The 16346-nt window shown below is 41.3% G+C and overlaps 1 protein-coding gene across 1 annotated transcript in view; it reads right to left on the bottom strand.

Annotated features, from left to right (window-relative positions):
* Positions 1-16346, bottom strand: part of KCNH1 (potassium voltage-gated channel subfamily H member 1) — a 329239-nt gene that overhangs the window by 111042 nt on the left and 201851 nt on the right. Inside the window, exon 10 of the mRNA XM_065401041.1 lies at positions 14298-14494. Within this exon, the coding sequence (XP_065257113.1) occupies positions 14298-14494 (197 nt within the window). The remainder of the gene's footprint in view (positions 1-14297; positions 14495-16346) is intronic.

Raw genomic sequence — 16346 nt, 5'->3', positions numbered from 1 at the left:
CTCCCAGGGATTGGGACCCCCAACCCCACTCTGAAGCAGAATTGTGGGCATTTGTGGTTCTGGGATGTCATGAAGAGGTCAGTAGATGGGTGACCCAATGTTTGACTGTTTTGTAGGACAGCGCTGTTTAGTTCCCACTCGTGATCCTGAGAAAATTCTCTGCTCAGCGTGTCTGCTCTAGTGTTTTGGCCACCTGGGAGGTACGAGGCTGATATGCTGACCTTGTGCCGGATACACCAGTTCCATAGTTTCATGGCTTCAGTGCAAAGGGAGTGCAACCGTGCCCCTCCCTGCCGGTTTATATAAAATATGCAGGCAATGTTGTCCGTCATTATTCATATAGTCTCATTCTTGATCAAGGGCAGGAAGTGCAAACACATGTTGCAAATTGCTCACAGTTCCAGGAGATTTGTATGTAATCATATCTCAGAGGGGGACCATCAGCCCTGTGGTGTGGTGCTGTAGATGGGCTCCCCAGCCTATCAAGGAGGCATCAGTTGTCAGAATCCTAGAAGGTGGAGTTTGTCTGAAAGGGACTCCCACACACACATTGTAGGGTTGGGTCCACCAGTGCAGAGTCTCTTTGATCTGGGGTGGCAGCATGAGGTGTTTGCTCACGCTGTGTTTGTGTGATATGTAGATGGTCCTTAGCCAGCCCTGAATGCCATGCCTGGGGAAACGCATGGGTCGTACTATGAATGTGGCCTAATAGTTGTAGACGGGTTCATGCCATTATGTGTGGACTGTTCAGTACTGAGGAAATCAGAGTGGTCATAGTAAGACATCTGTTCAGCGGTAGTGATGCTTTGGCCTGCAGAGAATCTAGATGGGCCCCATTGGAGACCAGTTTCAGGATGGGTATCAGGGTTGATTTTTTCATGCTTAGTTGTAAGGCCAGTCGTGAAAAGAGGGTGATTGTCCTTTGAGTAATGCTGAGGGCATCTGCCCGGGTAGGGCCTTTTAGTAGTCAATTGTCCAGGTAGGGGAATATTATTACCCCCTGCTCGCCGAAGTGTGCCGCTACCACTGCAAGAATTTTGGAGAAGACTTGTGGTGCTGTTGAGAGACTGACTGGTAGAACTTTCTATTGGTAGTGTTCTGTTCCCAGAATGAACCTGAGGAACGTCCTGTGAGCGGGATGTATCGTTAGATGGAAATATGCATCTTGGAGGTCCAGGGCTGAAAACCAATCCCCCCATTCCAGTGCTGGTATTACTGTTGCTAGTGTGACCATTCTGAACTGTTGGACCCTTACGAATCTGTTGAGTTTTCTGAGGTCTAGAATAGGCCTCTAGCCTTTATTTTTTTCTGGGTTAAGAAGTAGTGGGAATAAAAGCCCTTCCTTCTGTGTTGAGATGGTACGGTTCTACGGCACCGAGATGTAGGAGGTGGTTTGCTACGTACCGTAGAAGTTGTTTGTACGAGGGGTCCCTGAAGAGGGATGGGGAGGGAGGGTGCAGAGGGAGGAGGAGATGAATGGTATCGTATAGCCTATCAGGATTATTTCTAGGATCTATTTGTCTATAGCGATGGATTTCCATGCTGAATAGAAAGGGGTCAATCGTATCCAAAATGGGGAATGATCGGTGATGGAGTCAGCAGTGATGAATGGCGGGCACCGGGGAAGAAGGATGCTTCCCTCTGAAGCACCTGGCATTGGCCACTGTCAGAAGACAGGATAATGGGCTAGATGGACTTTGATCTGACGCAGTATGGCCTTTCTTATGTCATTCGTGCCCTCAACCAAACTCTCAAAATTGTTGTTTCGCAGAGAATTGTTGGGTCGCTGATGACTGAGGTGGAGATGGTCGATGCCTTGGGTGCCTCTGCCTCTGCCGTTGTGTACTGTATTGCCTCGGTTGTTGTGCATATGGGTGGATCTTGTGCACTGGGAAGGATGGTATTTACCATGTTTCTTTCTGGTTGCAGGTGCATATATCCCCAAGGTGCGAAGGGTTGCCCAAGAATCCTTCAGCGTGTGGAGAGCCTCATCCATCTTTGTGGCAAATAGCTTCTGTCCATCGAAGTGGAGATCCACCACTGTGGATTGGACCTCCTTGGGGAAACCAGACAGATGGAGCCATGATGCTCAGCATATAACTATAGCGGTAGCTGTGGAGCGTGTCTGATGCATCTAAGGATGCCTGTAAGGCCATTCTATCTAGAAGATGATCCTAAGTTATATCATAGTCTTGAATTAGTCCCTTTTGTCTTCTGGGATGTAATCAATAAAGTCTGTGAATTTAGAATAATTTGAGTGGTTGTATTTAGCCATCTATGTGGCATAACTGGCAATCCGGAATTGTAGAGTGGCTGATGAGTAGACCTTGCGGCCAAAAAGGTCTAGTTGTTTCCAGGCTTTGTCGTATGGCATGGATCTGAAATGATGTTGTTACCATGTGGACTGACTGCATCAACAGTTAAAGAGTTTGGTGTGGGATGAGAAAATAAAATGTCCACCCCCTTTGAGGGGACGTAGTGCTTTTTATCCCCTCTCTGACAGGTGGGCGGAATTGTCGCTGGAGTCTGCCATACATCTTTGGCTGGTTCCCTCAGAGCGACATTTATAGGAAGTGCTATTTTTGATGCAGATGAGGTGTGTAGAATAGCCAGTAGTTTATGTTGGGACTCTGGGACATCCTCTAGAGGAATCTCTAGGGAATCTGTGATTCTTTTGAACAGCTCATGGAAGTGTTTGAAATCATCAGCAGCTGTGGGTGGTGGAAGCATTACAGCCTCATCTGTGGAAGAAGAGAAAATGTTGGCTGTAGGTTCCTGTTCCAGGGCCATCTCCTGTTCCTCGAAGCTCTCCTCAGGGGGCTCTAATGGTGCCACTACTGAGGGTGGTGGGGGAGACTTAGTTGTCTCCCTATAGGAACTCAGGGGCCTGGGGTATTGTCCCCCGTATGCTCCCCAGGTATCCCAGTAAGGCCACTGTGTGGGAAAGGGTATAGGTGGTGGTAACCATGGGTGTCCATACCAGGACTGGGTCCCTATCCTGTGAAACGATTCAGTATGTACAGGTGGGCCTAAGGGTGTAGTAGTTGAATGGGAGAGGAATGGTGTGAGGAAAAGGCACCCTCTTCCACCTCCTCAATAACTTCCTCTTCACTACAAAACGGAGGAGCAAGTGGTGAAGCAGGTTGGCTTGGTACCGTGCGTACTGGAGAGACATCGGTGCCAGAAATTGGAGATTCTGGCGTCGATTAGACAAGTAGATCCTTGTGATGTAGGAAATAGTGCAATGTCAGTGGCTTCAGCACCAAAGTGGTTGGTGCTGATGATACTGCTGCAGATGCGGGTGTTGGTGCCGACCTCTGAGCGCTCTGCGCTAATGGAACAGGTGGTGGCGCCATAGGCTATGGGGAGCACCTCAGTGCCGCATCCGAATCCATTGGTGCCGTAATGGAGGAGGTGGGCATTTGTTTGCCTCTCGATTCCGAGTCTGCCCACTTGGGGTCAGTGGTTGTCACGGTATGTGCGGTAGATCACAGTCCCTCCTACGTACTCAGTCACGGTGCGGTCGGTACTGAGGATACAGAATGACCCAAAGACTGCTTCTTTTTTGCTAGGTCTTTCAGGTGATGAGTTGATGCTCTTTTCCTTGAAGCCTCTTTGGAGGAATGAGCCTTCTTGTGTAGGGAAGATAAAGTCTCTGGAGATCTTTGTCCAGAGGGAGTCTGCTGGCTAGGATCAGATGCCGGGCGTAGAGACTTCTCCATGAGTATAAGTTTGAGACGCAGATCTCTGTCCTTTCTGGCTCGAGCCTTTAAGTTGCTATAGTGAGAGCCCTTCGGAGGTATGTGTGTCTCATCTAAGCAGTAGACACACAGAGTGTCCACCCAATATGGGGATCGCTTCCTGCATGGAAAGGCAACACTTGAAGCCCAGCGAACCGGGCATGCGGGAACTCTGACGGTTCAGCCCTAAGGATGAACAGTAACTATTCTAAAGGGTAGAAAAGAAAGGTATTAATTTTTTTTCAAATAGAAAATAAACAGGGAAAGGAAGGATAAGTAACTAACTAATCCATTAACTAATTCTAAGAACAAACTATTCTGAGCACTAAGAAACTGTTTTCGCACTGCTAGGAGCTCCGTCTCCAGCTGAGGACAGTTGAGAAGGAACTGAGGGGGGTCAGGTTGCATGTGCTACATAGGTACTGTCAATGGTGCAAGACGGGGATAGTGCATGCACGACCCAGACAAGCACTGCTGCTGAAACTCTCCAGTCGAAGGGGCGTACATTCACCTGAAGTGGAGCACCCACAGGGACACTCCTCGAAGCAGCAGCAGTGAGGGGCTCTGCTGGCGGCAGGAGTGGCAGGTGGGCTCTTGGAGATGGAGTAGGGGAGTGTTTCCTTCTGGTGTCAGACTGGGTCAACAGTTGAGGAATGAGTCCCCTTTGGACACAGAGGTGGGTGGGTCTCCCCTTACTGCTAGTGGTCTTGCCTAACTGGTATGGGAGTGGTTTTCCTCAGTCACTAATCATTTGCCATTCTGCCCCAGGGAACTCTTACCTCTGATGATATCAGATGTCTCCATTGGGAGACACCCAGCAGTTCTGCTCCTGTCTTTTTCTGCTTGTCTTTCCATTGGATGCAGTGTTCATCTGCTCGCCTATTGAGAGGCGTTTCCCTTTAGTTCAGAGAACCTCTCTGTGCACACACTCCACAATGAGGCGCAAGTGTCTCACAGCACACACCTTCCCAATGGGGCAGGGTTGTGAATTTCTGGTGTTTGTGCAGCAAGTAGCCTTTTTGTGACTTCCTCTTACATTCCTGACCTAGCTTTCATTCCTATGAAGCTGCTTCTTGCTGTGCCGGGAATGGAGGGATGAGAGCTTGCCCTGCAGCACAGACTGTAGGATAAAATGGTTCTAATGTATCCTAACCTTTCTGCTCAGTTGGTTAGAAAACTTAAAAAGTGCTCCCCCTCCTCGCATTTAAGGCAATACAAAAGTACAATCTGTCATCTGACAAGCCGTGGAATACACTTCCAACCATTAATCAGGTGTCCAGCTATATTTAATACTATTCCTTTTTATTAAAAGGCATGTGAGGGGGTGCCTTTCTTTTAGATTATTTCGTCAGACATGCATCTGTAACAGGAGAGCAGATGCCAAGGCCCTGCACAGGATTGCAGTGCTCCTCTGTTGGGTCATCCTGCCATCAGGTGTCTGATTCCTACTTAAAGATGTGGTGTAATTACTAGTGAATCATAGTGACAGATGCATTTTGTCATATCCAACCAGGACACAGAAGGAGCTGAAATGTCGCTCTAAGAGGCAGAGGGAACTAGGGTCAGGGATGGAGAAGGTGTTAAAGGGAAATCCTAGGGCAGCCAAGCTTGGAAAGGAAGTTTAGACTGAAGTTTATTTTTATCTAAGTCACCAAGTAAAGCCAAAGCCCAGAAAGGGCACATGTTTGATCTAAATACAGGGTGTATTCTTTCTTTCCACACCTGCTTACAGCTGTTTATTAGTGATGCTGCTACGTGTTGACACTAATCTTTGCTTGTATTAAGATGGTAACGGTATATTATCACATGTATTTTCTCAGTCTACTATAGGTGTTGCTAAAAACACTACAAATACAGAACTACTAGCTGCAGGAAGCACAATTTGGAAAATAGTTTTTAACATTAACGTGAATAGGAGTTATCACAATTGCCCCAGGAAGCAATGGGACAATAGATCTTTGTAGTTTAACCAATTATAAACACTTTCTGCATGAGTCCACATGATAATATCCCACCACAGTGTAAATCAAACTCTGTAGAACACAGTCTGTTCTTCCACTAGTCATAATAGAATTGGTACAGGATGTACCAAAATGTGTCATGGTGGGTAAAGCAGGGGACTGGGAGCAGGAAACTTTGGTTCTATGCCTCGTAGTGAAATTGAAACTTGCTGTGTGACCTGGAGAAGTCACAACCTCTCTCTGTTTCAGTTTCTCCCATTTATAAAATAGGCATAACAATTTATTCACCTTTGTGAAGAGCTTTGAGATCCTTGGATGACAAATGCTAAATTCAGGGATCTCAAAATGCTGGGTAATACAGTTTTGGCCAATGCATGGGTTATTGCAATTAGCTCTGAAAGGTAATTTGGCAGGGGCTTCAGAATTCTGTCAAGCAATCCTCTCAGTTAACTCCAAGGTGATACTGATGGCCTCAGGAGGATCACCCTGGTCAGAAAGAAGCATTAGTCCAGGAGTTTCGGGAAGCAAAAAAAAGGGAAATTTAGTGGGAGGAAAGTCCCAGAACTACTGCAACCACCAAAACATTAACTCATGATATATCCAAGGTTATTTCTCCATTTAATGTCTTTGTATATTAAGAGGATAAACAGGAATGGTGAAAAATCCAGACAAATTGTTTCCTCTTTCTGAAATATAACATTACATGGAATTCACTAGCTTTCTGAACTACCCTTCATGGATGCAAATCTACAGTAAAGCAAGGTCCAGGAATAAAATATAAAGGTCACTTCCAAATCATGTTGTGACTGTCAAAAGCAAATTACAGTTTTGAATGTTACTGATAAAGAACATCACAAAGCTTTTATGTTAACTGGATAGGACTGTTCCCAAATGACATAGCAACTAAAAGCTTTCCATGATTACTTCTCTCACTTATCCCACTGCATTTGTCATTGGATTAAATGCAACGAACGCCCCTCACCCCCAGGTAGAAGGTATTCACTGAAATCTTGTAAACCAATGAACTGCTAGCTACAGCCTTCACTGCCACTAGCAGCTGCACAGGACTTGCTGGTTGATGATTGAGTTAAAATGGAAGCAGGCAGAGGAAATCAAAGCCTAATAAGACATCTTTAGACTACATCACAGGTAGCAGCAGCAAAGCCAATGACTGTTCTTTGGAGCTTAGACTCTGTCCCATTTCCCTGCTGTTCTTTCACAGCTGTTTCAATGCTGTTCTTTGAGCATGACCTATATTGTCATTGGTAGCCTAAGCTACTTTAACAAGTGTGTGATGGAAGTCGACAATGATTTTACATTCTTTAATCAAGATAATAACTCACCATAACTAATACCTCATCTGCTATTGCTGGGTGACAGTGAAACCCTGAAGAGCAATTAATGAATTGCATGCATCTTACTTGCAAAAGGACTGTACAAGCCACACTTATGTGATGGTAGAGAGTCTGACACCATGATTTATTAAATTTCTGAGTAGCCAAAAAAAGAGGAAGTTTTTGGAGATTAGAGGTCATGATTATTTATATATTTCTGGTCTTTATAAAATGTTACTTTAGTAAGACAAGAGCTACATCTGCTGTTACCTCATTAAATGAATTTGTCTTCAAGGTTTTTAAAAAGAATCAAGAAAAAAATTTATCCTAAAAGGATACATAAGCCTGCATTTTCAACACAAAGATAGTACTTAGGGCATTTTACAGCAAATGGTCTAATTTGTTATGAAATTATGTGGGGAGAAGTTTTCTTGGAGTTTCTGATGTCAACTGTGAGAACCAATCATGAAAAAAATGTTATTACACTGTGAGTTTATTTTATGGATAATAGGGAAGGGGCTGACCAGAGGAGAAGATGTTTGGGACGGTGATAGAAAGGGCCCCAGGCCCATGAAATAATTTTTAGAATGCTACCCACATAGGGCCCCTTGCTCGTGTTGAGGAGTGAAATATGAGTGAAGAATTAATTTCAAATTACTCCTGTAAGTCCTACTCAACATGAGTGTAAAGTTGCCGAATCAAGCCCATTGTGTTTTTTCCACTGGGAAAAATAAAAGTGGTGTTAGATTAAAAAAAAAAAATTGTGTGAAAATGGAGGAAACACCTACTTTTCACACATACTTGCGACTGGAAAACATTCCCAGAGTTCAAATGGACCTACAGTAAATGTTTTGCAAAACTGTTAATCAAAATTCTATTTGAAAATGTTATTGAAATTGTTTATGACATTTTTCATTTAGCCAAAACTGCTGCATGAGCACTTTTTGAGCATGGGGATAAATGGAAAATGTTGGTAAGCACTTTCAATTAAAAGTTTGAAAAAATCCATTTTGTTGTTGTTGCAATTTTTGTAAAGGCTTTACCAAGGTTTTTGTTTTGTTGGTTGGTTTTAGTTGTTTTTAAAGAAAAAAACATTTAGAATCAAAATATTTCAACCAGTTCTAATCAAAACTCAATAGACCTTGTACAGAATCCTAGTCCTCCTCAAAAGGGAGGCTTTTAACTTAAGTGGGATCAGGATTTGCCTGTTATTCTTACATCTTTTTTTTCAATTATTGTCAAATATTCGGCTTTCTCTTGTTTTAAAATAAACTAGGAAATATCTGACTGAATAAATCCTGCCCTCACAATGTGCATTCCTAATTCAGTTTTCAGAAATCAGCCAGATGGTATCAAATAATTCAGAGTGACACATAAAAACAGCATTTCATATGCTCCAGGTACTCATGATAACACAGAACAGGAAATATTCTACTGCAAATGCTTTGGGACAGCTAAGTGCTGGTTTTTTTAATGCTACTTGCAGTATAAAAGCATCCCATGATGAGATACAATTCATAGAATTTATAAAAAACCATAATTCAGAAGGCCATCAACAGCTGGTCCCCCCCCATCAATTTCTTCTGGTGGTGAAGAGCTGCATCTATTAAAACAGTTATTGCTTCCCAGATGATTAACACTGTATGTAGGTTTCAATCATTTCAATTGTCTCAACTATTTTTTCTTTGGGAAAACAGCCCCTGCCTCTGCATAGCATCAACTAACTATTTCTAGGGGACAATTCTACAGGTGCTAAACTAATGTCTAAACGTATGAAACACTGCTTAGCATTACACATGATCTATACTACACACAGTGATGAATGCTGCAGATTAAAACATAAAAGTACAGGAATGACCATTTCAGATCATTTATATAAAGATTTCATTATCTGACTGCACTGTTCATACAGTCAGTTATGGACAATATTCGTGTTAAAATGAATCTTCCACATAATACAACCAACTTTAATACTGATCCAGAACACAAGCTTATTAACGCTACAGCACGAATGTGTGTATATATTCAAACTATGTAAAGTATATCATTAGAATTTGCAACCAGCTCCTCTATAATGTAAACTAGGACCTAAGGCTGAAAAATATACAACATTTTAAAATCATGATCAAAAGAGCCTTAGAACTGAAAAAGTTTGGGAAATTGCTCTTTCAGCTGACTTCTTTGAAAGGCAAAGGAGTTATTCTTGACTCAAAATTAGGAAAGCTTCCAACTGTACTGAAAAATAATTGTATGCTTATTCATACAAGTTTCACTCATACTTCAGACTCTCTCTAGCACACAGCCTGAGTGACCGGGCTTTGAGTTAACGAGATCCGTGGAGTTTCAGGAGAGGAGGTGAAAGAAATCCAACCCCGAGGGCATGGAGTAGCACCGGATTGAGTTCTATGACTATTTATTGTATGTGTGGGTGGATATGTAATACTACCTTATACTTCCCATCACACATTCAAGCAAGAGTCTCAAAGTGATTTGCACACAAACCTCTGATCTAGGAAGGATTACTATACCCATTTACAGGTGGGGAGAAAGAGGCCCAGAGAAGTTAAATGACTTGCCCACGGCCACGCAAAGTCTGTGACAGAGCCAGGAGCACAACACAGGGCATTATTTGAGAGGAAATATTGGAAGAAGTAAACATATATATAGTTCAACTGAGGGTGAAATGACAGGGAACGTAATAGTATACAAATATTTGAAGGTTTTTAACAACAAGGTGGGAAAGGAGGAATTTTGTTTAGTGGAAGAGGGAGGATTTATTTGTTTAAAATGGAGCCAGAAAAAATCTGGACAGCTTCTATCAATTACATCAACAAATACTATACAATAACAAACATTAGGACCCTCCAGATTCCCCCATAAAATGAAGATTGTCCCATCATAGCCTTTCATCCACTCAGTTCTCTTCATCAGAAAGAACCAGCCTGGGAGATCATATAGATCTTGTGGCATGAACTGAAGGTTGGCAAGTTCAGGCTGTCACAGGGGAGAAGCCCCCTCACATTTAAACCAAGAGACTGTTAGCTCAAGTATCTTACCCAAACCCAGCTTCCACAGTGTCCCATGAGAGGGGTAGTCACTCTAGCTAGAAGTGACAGAAGGTGAAATTTAGGCTAAATATCAGGAAAAGTTTCCTGGCAGTGTGATTGATTAATCTGTGGAATAGATTCCCAAGAGAACTGGTGGGAACCCCAATCAAATGGCACAATTAAAAAACAAATGGAGCGAAACACTAATGTACAATAGGGAGCAGTTCCACACTGGCAGGGAGATGGATGGTTAGGTCTTTTCCATCATTGCATTCTTTTATGACATGATCTCCCATTCTGAGTCCTGAGCTTTAAGGCACTAGCTCATGCCTGCTCTACTTATATGCTGACCGTATTCTGTACCATACTTTTCTGCCTGGTAACTCTTCAGTATAATTTGTATCTACATCTAGTTTTCTAAATCTATGCTTTCTCGTTTTCTCCCTATACCTCGGACACAAATTTGTCATCGGGAAAACTCCTCACCCCTCCCGTCTAGACCTTCCAAGCATTTATAATGAGTTTATTTGGCAACATTAAAATGCTGAACCATTCCACCTGTGAACTGTGTTGTTCTACTGCATTCAAAACCAGTTGTTTAATTTCCCATCCAAGCTAAAATGCCTAATGTTTAAATAGCACAGTAAAGTATTCAAAGCACGGCGCACTAACGAGACCAACTTTTTAGTAAAACATGAATGAGAGTTCTCTATCACATGAAGAATAAACAAAGGAATAACACCATTTATGGCTGCATCTGAGTGGAAGGAGACAATATACCTTGCCCCAATACAGTGGGAATAAATACTGGGTATGAAGCATGCACACAACCAGAGAGCAAATATTTAAAAACAGAAAGGACGGGAACCATTCAACCAACTATCCTAATGACAGCTATCCAAAAATTGAATGCTAGCAAATGTTGTTAAAGATCTAGGGCCAGAAAGTGCCTTATCACAAAAAAGCCTAAGGGGAGGGACGAGACAGAGTGGCTGGGAACTGTGCAAGCATCTCCCCATGAATTTTCCTCTGCACTGTTCCTTTAAAGAGAAAAAGTTCTAGACTCCTAATGGGAGCATGAAACCAACAGTGTCAGAAAATTTGTGGGGGAAAGGCAGGCTTCTTCCCTGGAGATCGTGGGTTCCTCCAAGGTTTACCCATGGAACTTCTGCCTCTTTTAGCATGGCCCCCTTAGGAGCTATACTGCCACTGGCTGAGCCCATGTCCCCAGTGCCTTTGCCTCACCCCCCTCTCTGAGGGTTCAGGAGGGGAGCTAATGTTGCTTTGAGCAGCTTTAATTCTGCCATATTTTTCCACCAGGATACAAACGCAACTGTATCTGGGACTCAGTGAAACAACTCTGGGCCCCAATGCTCCCGCTGCATGATATGAGTAACTGTCTGCAATGACAGACTAGAGCTTCTGGAAGGTCATGGTCACAGGAAGAGCAGGTTCCTTGCCCTCCCCAGACTGACAGCTCTATTCCAGACAGACTCTTAAAGGGCTTGCAGACTTTTCTGGAGATCACTTTCCTAGCTTCCTATTAACAAGGAGTCTGCACCCCAGAGGTGGAGACCGCTAGTGGGGAAATGGTGTCTTTTTTGACAATCAAAAATTGCTGTTTAATTGCCAGGAACTTTCATAATGTACAAATATATTTAGAGGGCACATACAGTAGCTACCCTTCACCCAGTTAAGCACTTTGACATTCCCTGATGAAAGGTGCTAGTGGAGCACAAAGTACTATTATAATATTTATATTTTGAAAGTTATCACAAGGATAATTCATATAAAATTCTGTTTTCTGGCTGTGATTTCTTTTCAGAAAAAAAATACAGAGAAATGTTAGAAAGCCACAACCTAATGAGAATTTCCTATATAAATTGGACACAGGTATTTAAACGGTGATGATATCACAGTAATTCATGGATTATGTATGAAAACAAATATTTAAAATTCCAATTTCTGAAAAGTCACTTTCTGATGGATCTGATGCATGAGCACTACAAAATATCATCACTTCAATAAACCCCCAGAAATGTATATTCTTTGTGTTATTTATGATTGCTCCTCTGATTGCAATCAGCTTTCTTTCAAGTAAAAAACTAACTAAATAAATAAGAATACAGCCTGCTAACCTAGAATCAGTTGAATCTTACTTCCACTATCAATCAGCGTAGTTTTTCCACTGACTGCAACCTAATTAAAATCCAATTAGCTCTGTAATTTGATGGAAATTGCTATCACAGAATTCATTTCTGTAATAAATGCATCACAGAAGAACCTGACATGGAAGGAAGGATGTTTTGTGGTTAAAGATGGTCTTGTAACACAGGCCTGGGAATCCGGAGCATAATCCAAGCCCATTAGAGTCAGTGGAAGGATCCACAGCTTTGGACCAGACATCTGATTCTCAAATTGCTGATGTAAAAGTTCTAACACAATCTCTTACCCTTCACCACAATATATTTAAACAACCATAACTATGGCTATTTCATCCCACAGAGTCAAGAGTATTGACTCTTCAGAGGATCTCTATATTGAGAGGGCTTTATTAAAGCCACAACATTTAAGGACCAATATCCAGATGATCTTAACTGCAACCATATAAGAATGGATGTTAGTTAACAGTCGTGTAGCCTTGCATTTCCCCTTGTCCTATAGGAAGCAAATGTCTGTGACAGAAACTCAGTACCATTCAGTGGAATTCATCCTGTAAGGTAAGGATTCCCTGAAAAACAAATAGAATTTACATGTCCAGGAGTTGGCTTGTTAATTTTGTAATAATAATTTGTCATTGTTGCTTTGATTTTGTGTCAAAAATGGGGATAATACTTACCTACCTTATAGCATACTAGGGTCCGAAATTAATTGATATTTGTAAAGGGTGCAAATGGATGGAATGAGTTATTGATGTGTGAAGTATTATAAATTTCAACATGCCTAGAGTAGACCCAGAGTGCCAAGAATTAGCCAGCTGGGGTTAAATTCTACTTTCACACTGTCATCATTTTACAAAAAGGCTGAAAAAGAGTTCTGCTGTGTATTCAGCTATAATTAGCTAGAAGTTTTGTGGCACTTGATAGTTACCATGGAGAATTTCTTAGGAACAAAAAAGTCTACCAAAAATACATGTTAGGTGATTATGTACCGCTTTCTATTAAAATATTATTTAAAAAATAGCTCCAGTGGACTCCAATTATTCACAATTTCATATTCTTCTCTCTTCTACACTGCATCATGGAATCATATTAATTGAACTATATGTACTACCATTTTAATAAAATTCCACAGCAGTGGTTCACTGAGATTATATAGTGTCACGTATCAGGGGGTAGCCGTGTTAGTCTGCATCCACAAAAACAACAAGGAGGCTGGTGGCACCTTAAAGACTAACAGATTTATTGGGGTATAAGCTTTTGTGGATAAAAAACCACTTATCCAAACTACTTCTTCAGAAGTGGTTTTTTACCCTCTAAAGCTTATGCCCAAATAAATCTGTTAGTCTTTAAGGTGCCACCAGACTCCTTGTTGAGATTACATAGGGAATTTAAAATGGTATATTGTTTTTTATAATTTGCACCTGACACAGTAAGTCTTGGATTTAAAACACACAAGAAGAAGAATTGAAAAAAAAACCTGAACCGGGGGAGGGGGGGAGGGGAAAGGAGGAAGAGAGAGAACAAACAAATCAATTAAGTCAGCAAAGTACTTCCAAAATGTATTTGTAGCTAGAAGAAACAACTCCTGATAAAATCGTTCATGCTTATATTATATTGCTATTGCAACTGCAGAATTACAAACTTGCAAAGGTTTTTCTTCCATATATCAGATTTCATGCCTTTTCCTCAGTCTCTCATAACTGATTAAATAATGCCCCCTCCTTTTTTAATTATTCTGCCACACTAAAGCAGCAGAAATCAGTGAATGTAGTTTATCAACAGTGCAAAAACAATGAGCAACTGATCACAATAGCATGGCAACTTACAAGTATTTTTCTGAGATTACTTCTTATAAATTAAAATAAAGGACTTTTGACATACCCACATCTGATTATGCACCTACAGATGTGACTTTTTGACTCTAGCAATGTCGCTGATCAACCTACACCTTTATGAAAGAGCAAGAGAAACGGCAAAATTCAAACCAGTTACAGGGACAGTCTTTAGAAGTGATTATTTGTAGAATCCATATGTTAAAAATGAAGCTCCTTACCCTTTTTCTCAAGTTGTAGGTTAAGATGAGGTTCCTGGAGAAGGAGTGAGAAAAGGCTGTATAGAACTCCAGCACTTTCTGTAAGGCATCCCTTTTAATCACATGAAGGTCACAGTAAGTCAAGGCTCTTACATTAGCACAGGACTGAGCAAGGGTAGCTTCTTTCCAGAACACATCGCCAAAAACATCTCCTTTGCCTAGAGAAAAACATGCGTCAAAAGTATCATTATTGCAAGGTAAGGATTGTTTAAATTTCTGAGCTCCAAATTTCAACCCAGCACCTCTGCTTTATTGCAGCCTCATTTCTTGTAAGTGATAATTTTTTTTTAATTTGCCATTTTTTCATTTTCTGTGTTAAATTATGGGAGTTCAGCAAAAACTCCCTAAAAACCAAGCCACACTCATACTAATGTCATGAGACAATTTCCTTTGTACCCGTCCCATACATACATCACACAAGAATACTAAAGATCAGTAAGTTATTAGTTTTCCAATTATATCTTACACAACACTTTTTAGATACCGATTATGACAACAGTGTTAGGCCTGACAAGAGAAATGAACCAGCAAATGGGCCTCTTTGCCACAGAGGGTTAAGAATGAAGAAATATGTAAGAGATCAAGAAAACTTCACCACCAAACCAGAATTTCTGTGCGATTCCATGAGCTTTCCTTCCGCTTCCTTCTTTTCCACTAAAGTATAAATGTTTTCCTCTTGAGTGGATGACACTGGCCGTCTGGTACATTAATCCATATGTACTGACAAACTGTATTTTATAAGCTATGCTACATTCTTCTGTAAAATCCAGTTTGGTACCTTGTAACATATGAACCAATTTTATCTCTGAACTCTATGGAGGAATGTCAGCTATATTTCAAGCGTCAGTATGTATTGAACCCATCCTTATAAGCTCCAATTCCACCTATTCTGTAGGCACAATTTGTTTTCCCCAGGGCTAGCGTCAGAGACATTAGTAAAGGTACCATGTCGGTTAGTTCCCTCTCCTTCTACTCCCCTTACAGAGAACCATGCACGTTATTAAAACTGGACATTTATGTGCCAAGTGCAGTATAAATTTACCATCTTATTTGCCTGATCTCATATTCTAACAATAGGGAATCTGCAAATATCATGGTAACGCTAAATACCCTGCTGCAATAAATAGCTTTATCATCATTATTAATAATAATAGTGCTCATTGTTTAAATGACATTTTTCTGTCTTAAATATTTGCTTTCTGGATCAAATTGCATAGATCAAGATTAATGATTAAAACATGGTCCCAAGCCTCATAAGAAGCTAGCATCCACTGACTTAACACAGGCCCTCTCCCAGAAGGCATTCACTCACCGCAGTCATTGAAGTGTACTGATTTTTATGCACCATAAGAAATATGCGTTTTACTGGATAAAAGGGGGTTGTTGACCTTTGTAATAAATATGCCTTGAATCCAGAATTTGCCATGCAATTAGCTGGACAACTGTTTCAAATTAATGCCATGTGACGCTACCAAGTATGCAAGTGTGCTGTCATTGACAGGATGTCTGCCTAGTAGCCTGAGCAAAATGAGGAATTCTTGAAGGTTAAATCCCAGCTCTGCTCCTAAATCTCTTGTTGGCTCTAAGCAAGTTTCTTAACCTCCTAGGCAAATTTCCTCATTTGTAACATTGAGCTAGTTTACTTACTTACCTACCTCACAGAGGCATGAAGGTTAATTTGTAAGCAAAAGCATTATATATACAGGCTGAGTGTCATTATCATAACGGCAAATCCCAGGGAATTTCCCTCTCTCTCTCTTTTTTTTTTTTTTTTTTTTTTTTTGGAATGATGGGCTAGATCTTCAGCTGGTCTATATAACAGACATGGCTCCATTGAAGTTGATGGACTTATGCCAATTCACATCAGCCAAGGATGTGGTCCAACATCTCTAAAATATCCAGGTTTGATTTTTCAAATAATTACTTGTGCAAGCTTCACACTGCTGTATTTCTGTCAAGAGCACGTTTTTTTTTAAATGCTCCTTTCCTGCCATTTACAAAGCCCTACCT

The sequence above is a fragment of the Emys orbicularis genome, chromosome 3 (genome assembly GCF_028017835.1).
Source record: "Emys orbicularis isolate rEmyOrb1 chromosome 3, rEmyOrb1.hap1, whole genome shotgun sequence".
In the NCBI taxonomy this organism is placed as follows: Eukaryota; Metazoa; Chordata; order Testudines; family Emydidae; genus Emys; species Emys orbicularis.
Note: the sequence above shows the minus strand (reverse complement) of the source record. Positions and strands in the feature narration are given on the sequence as shown.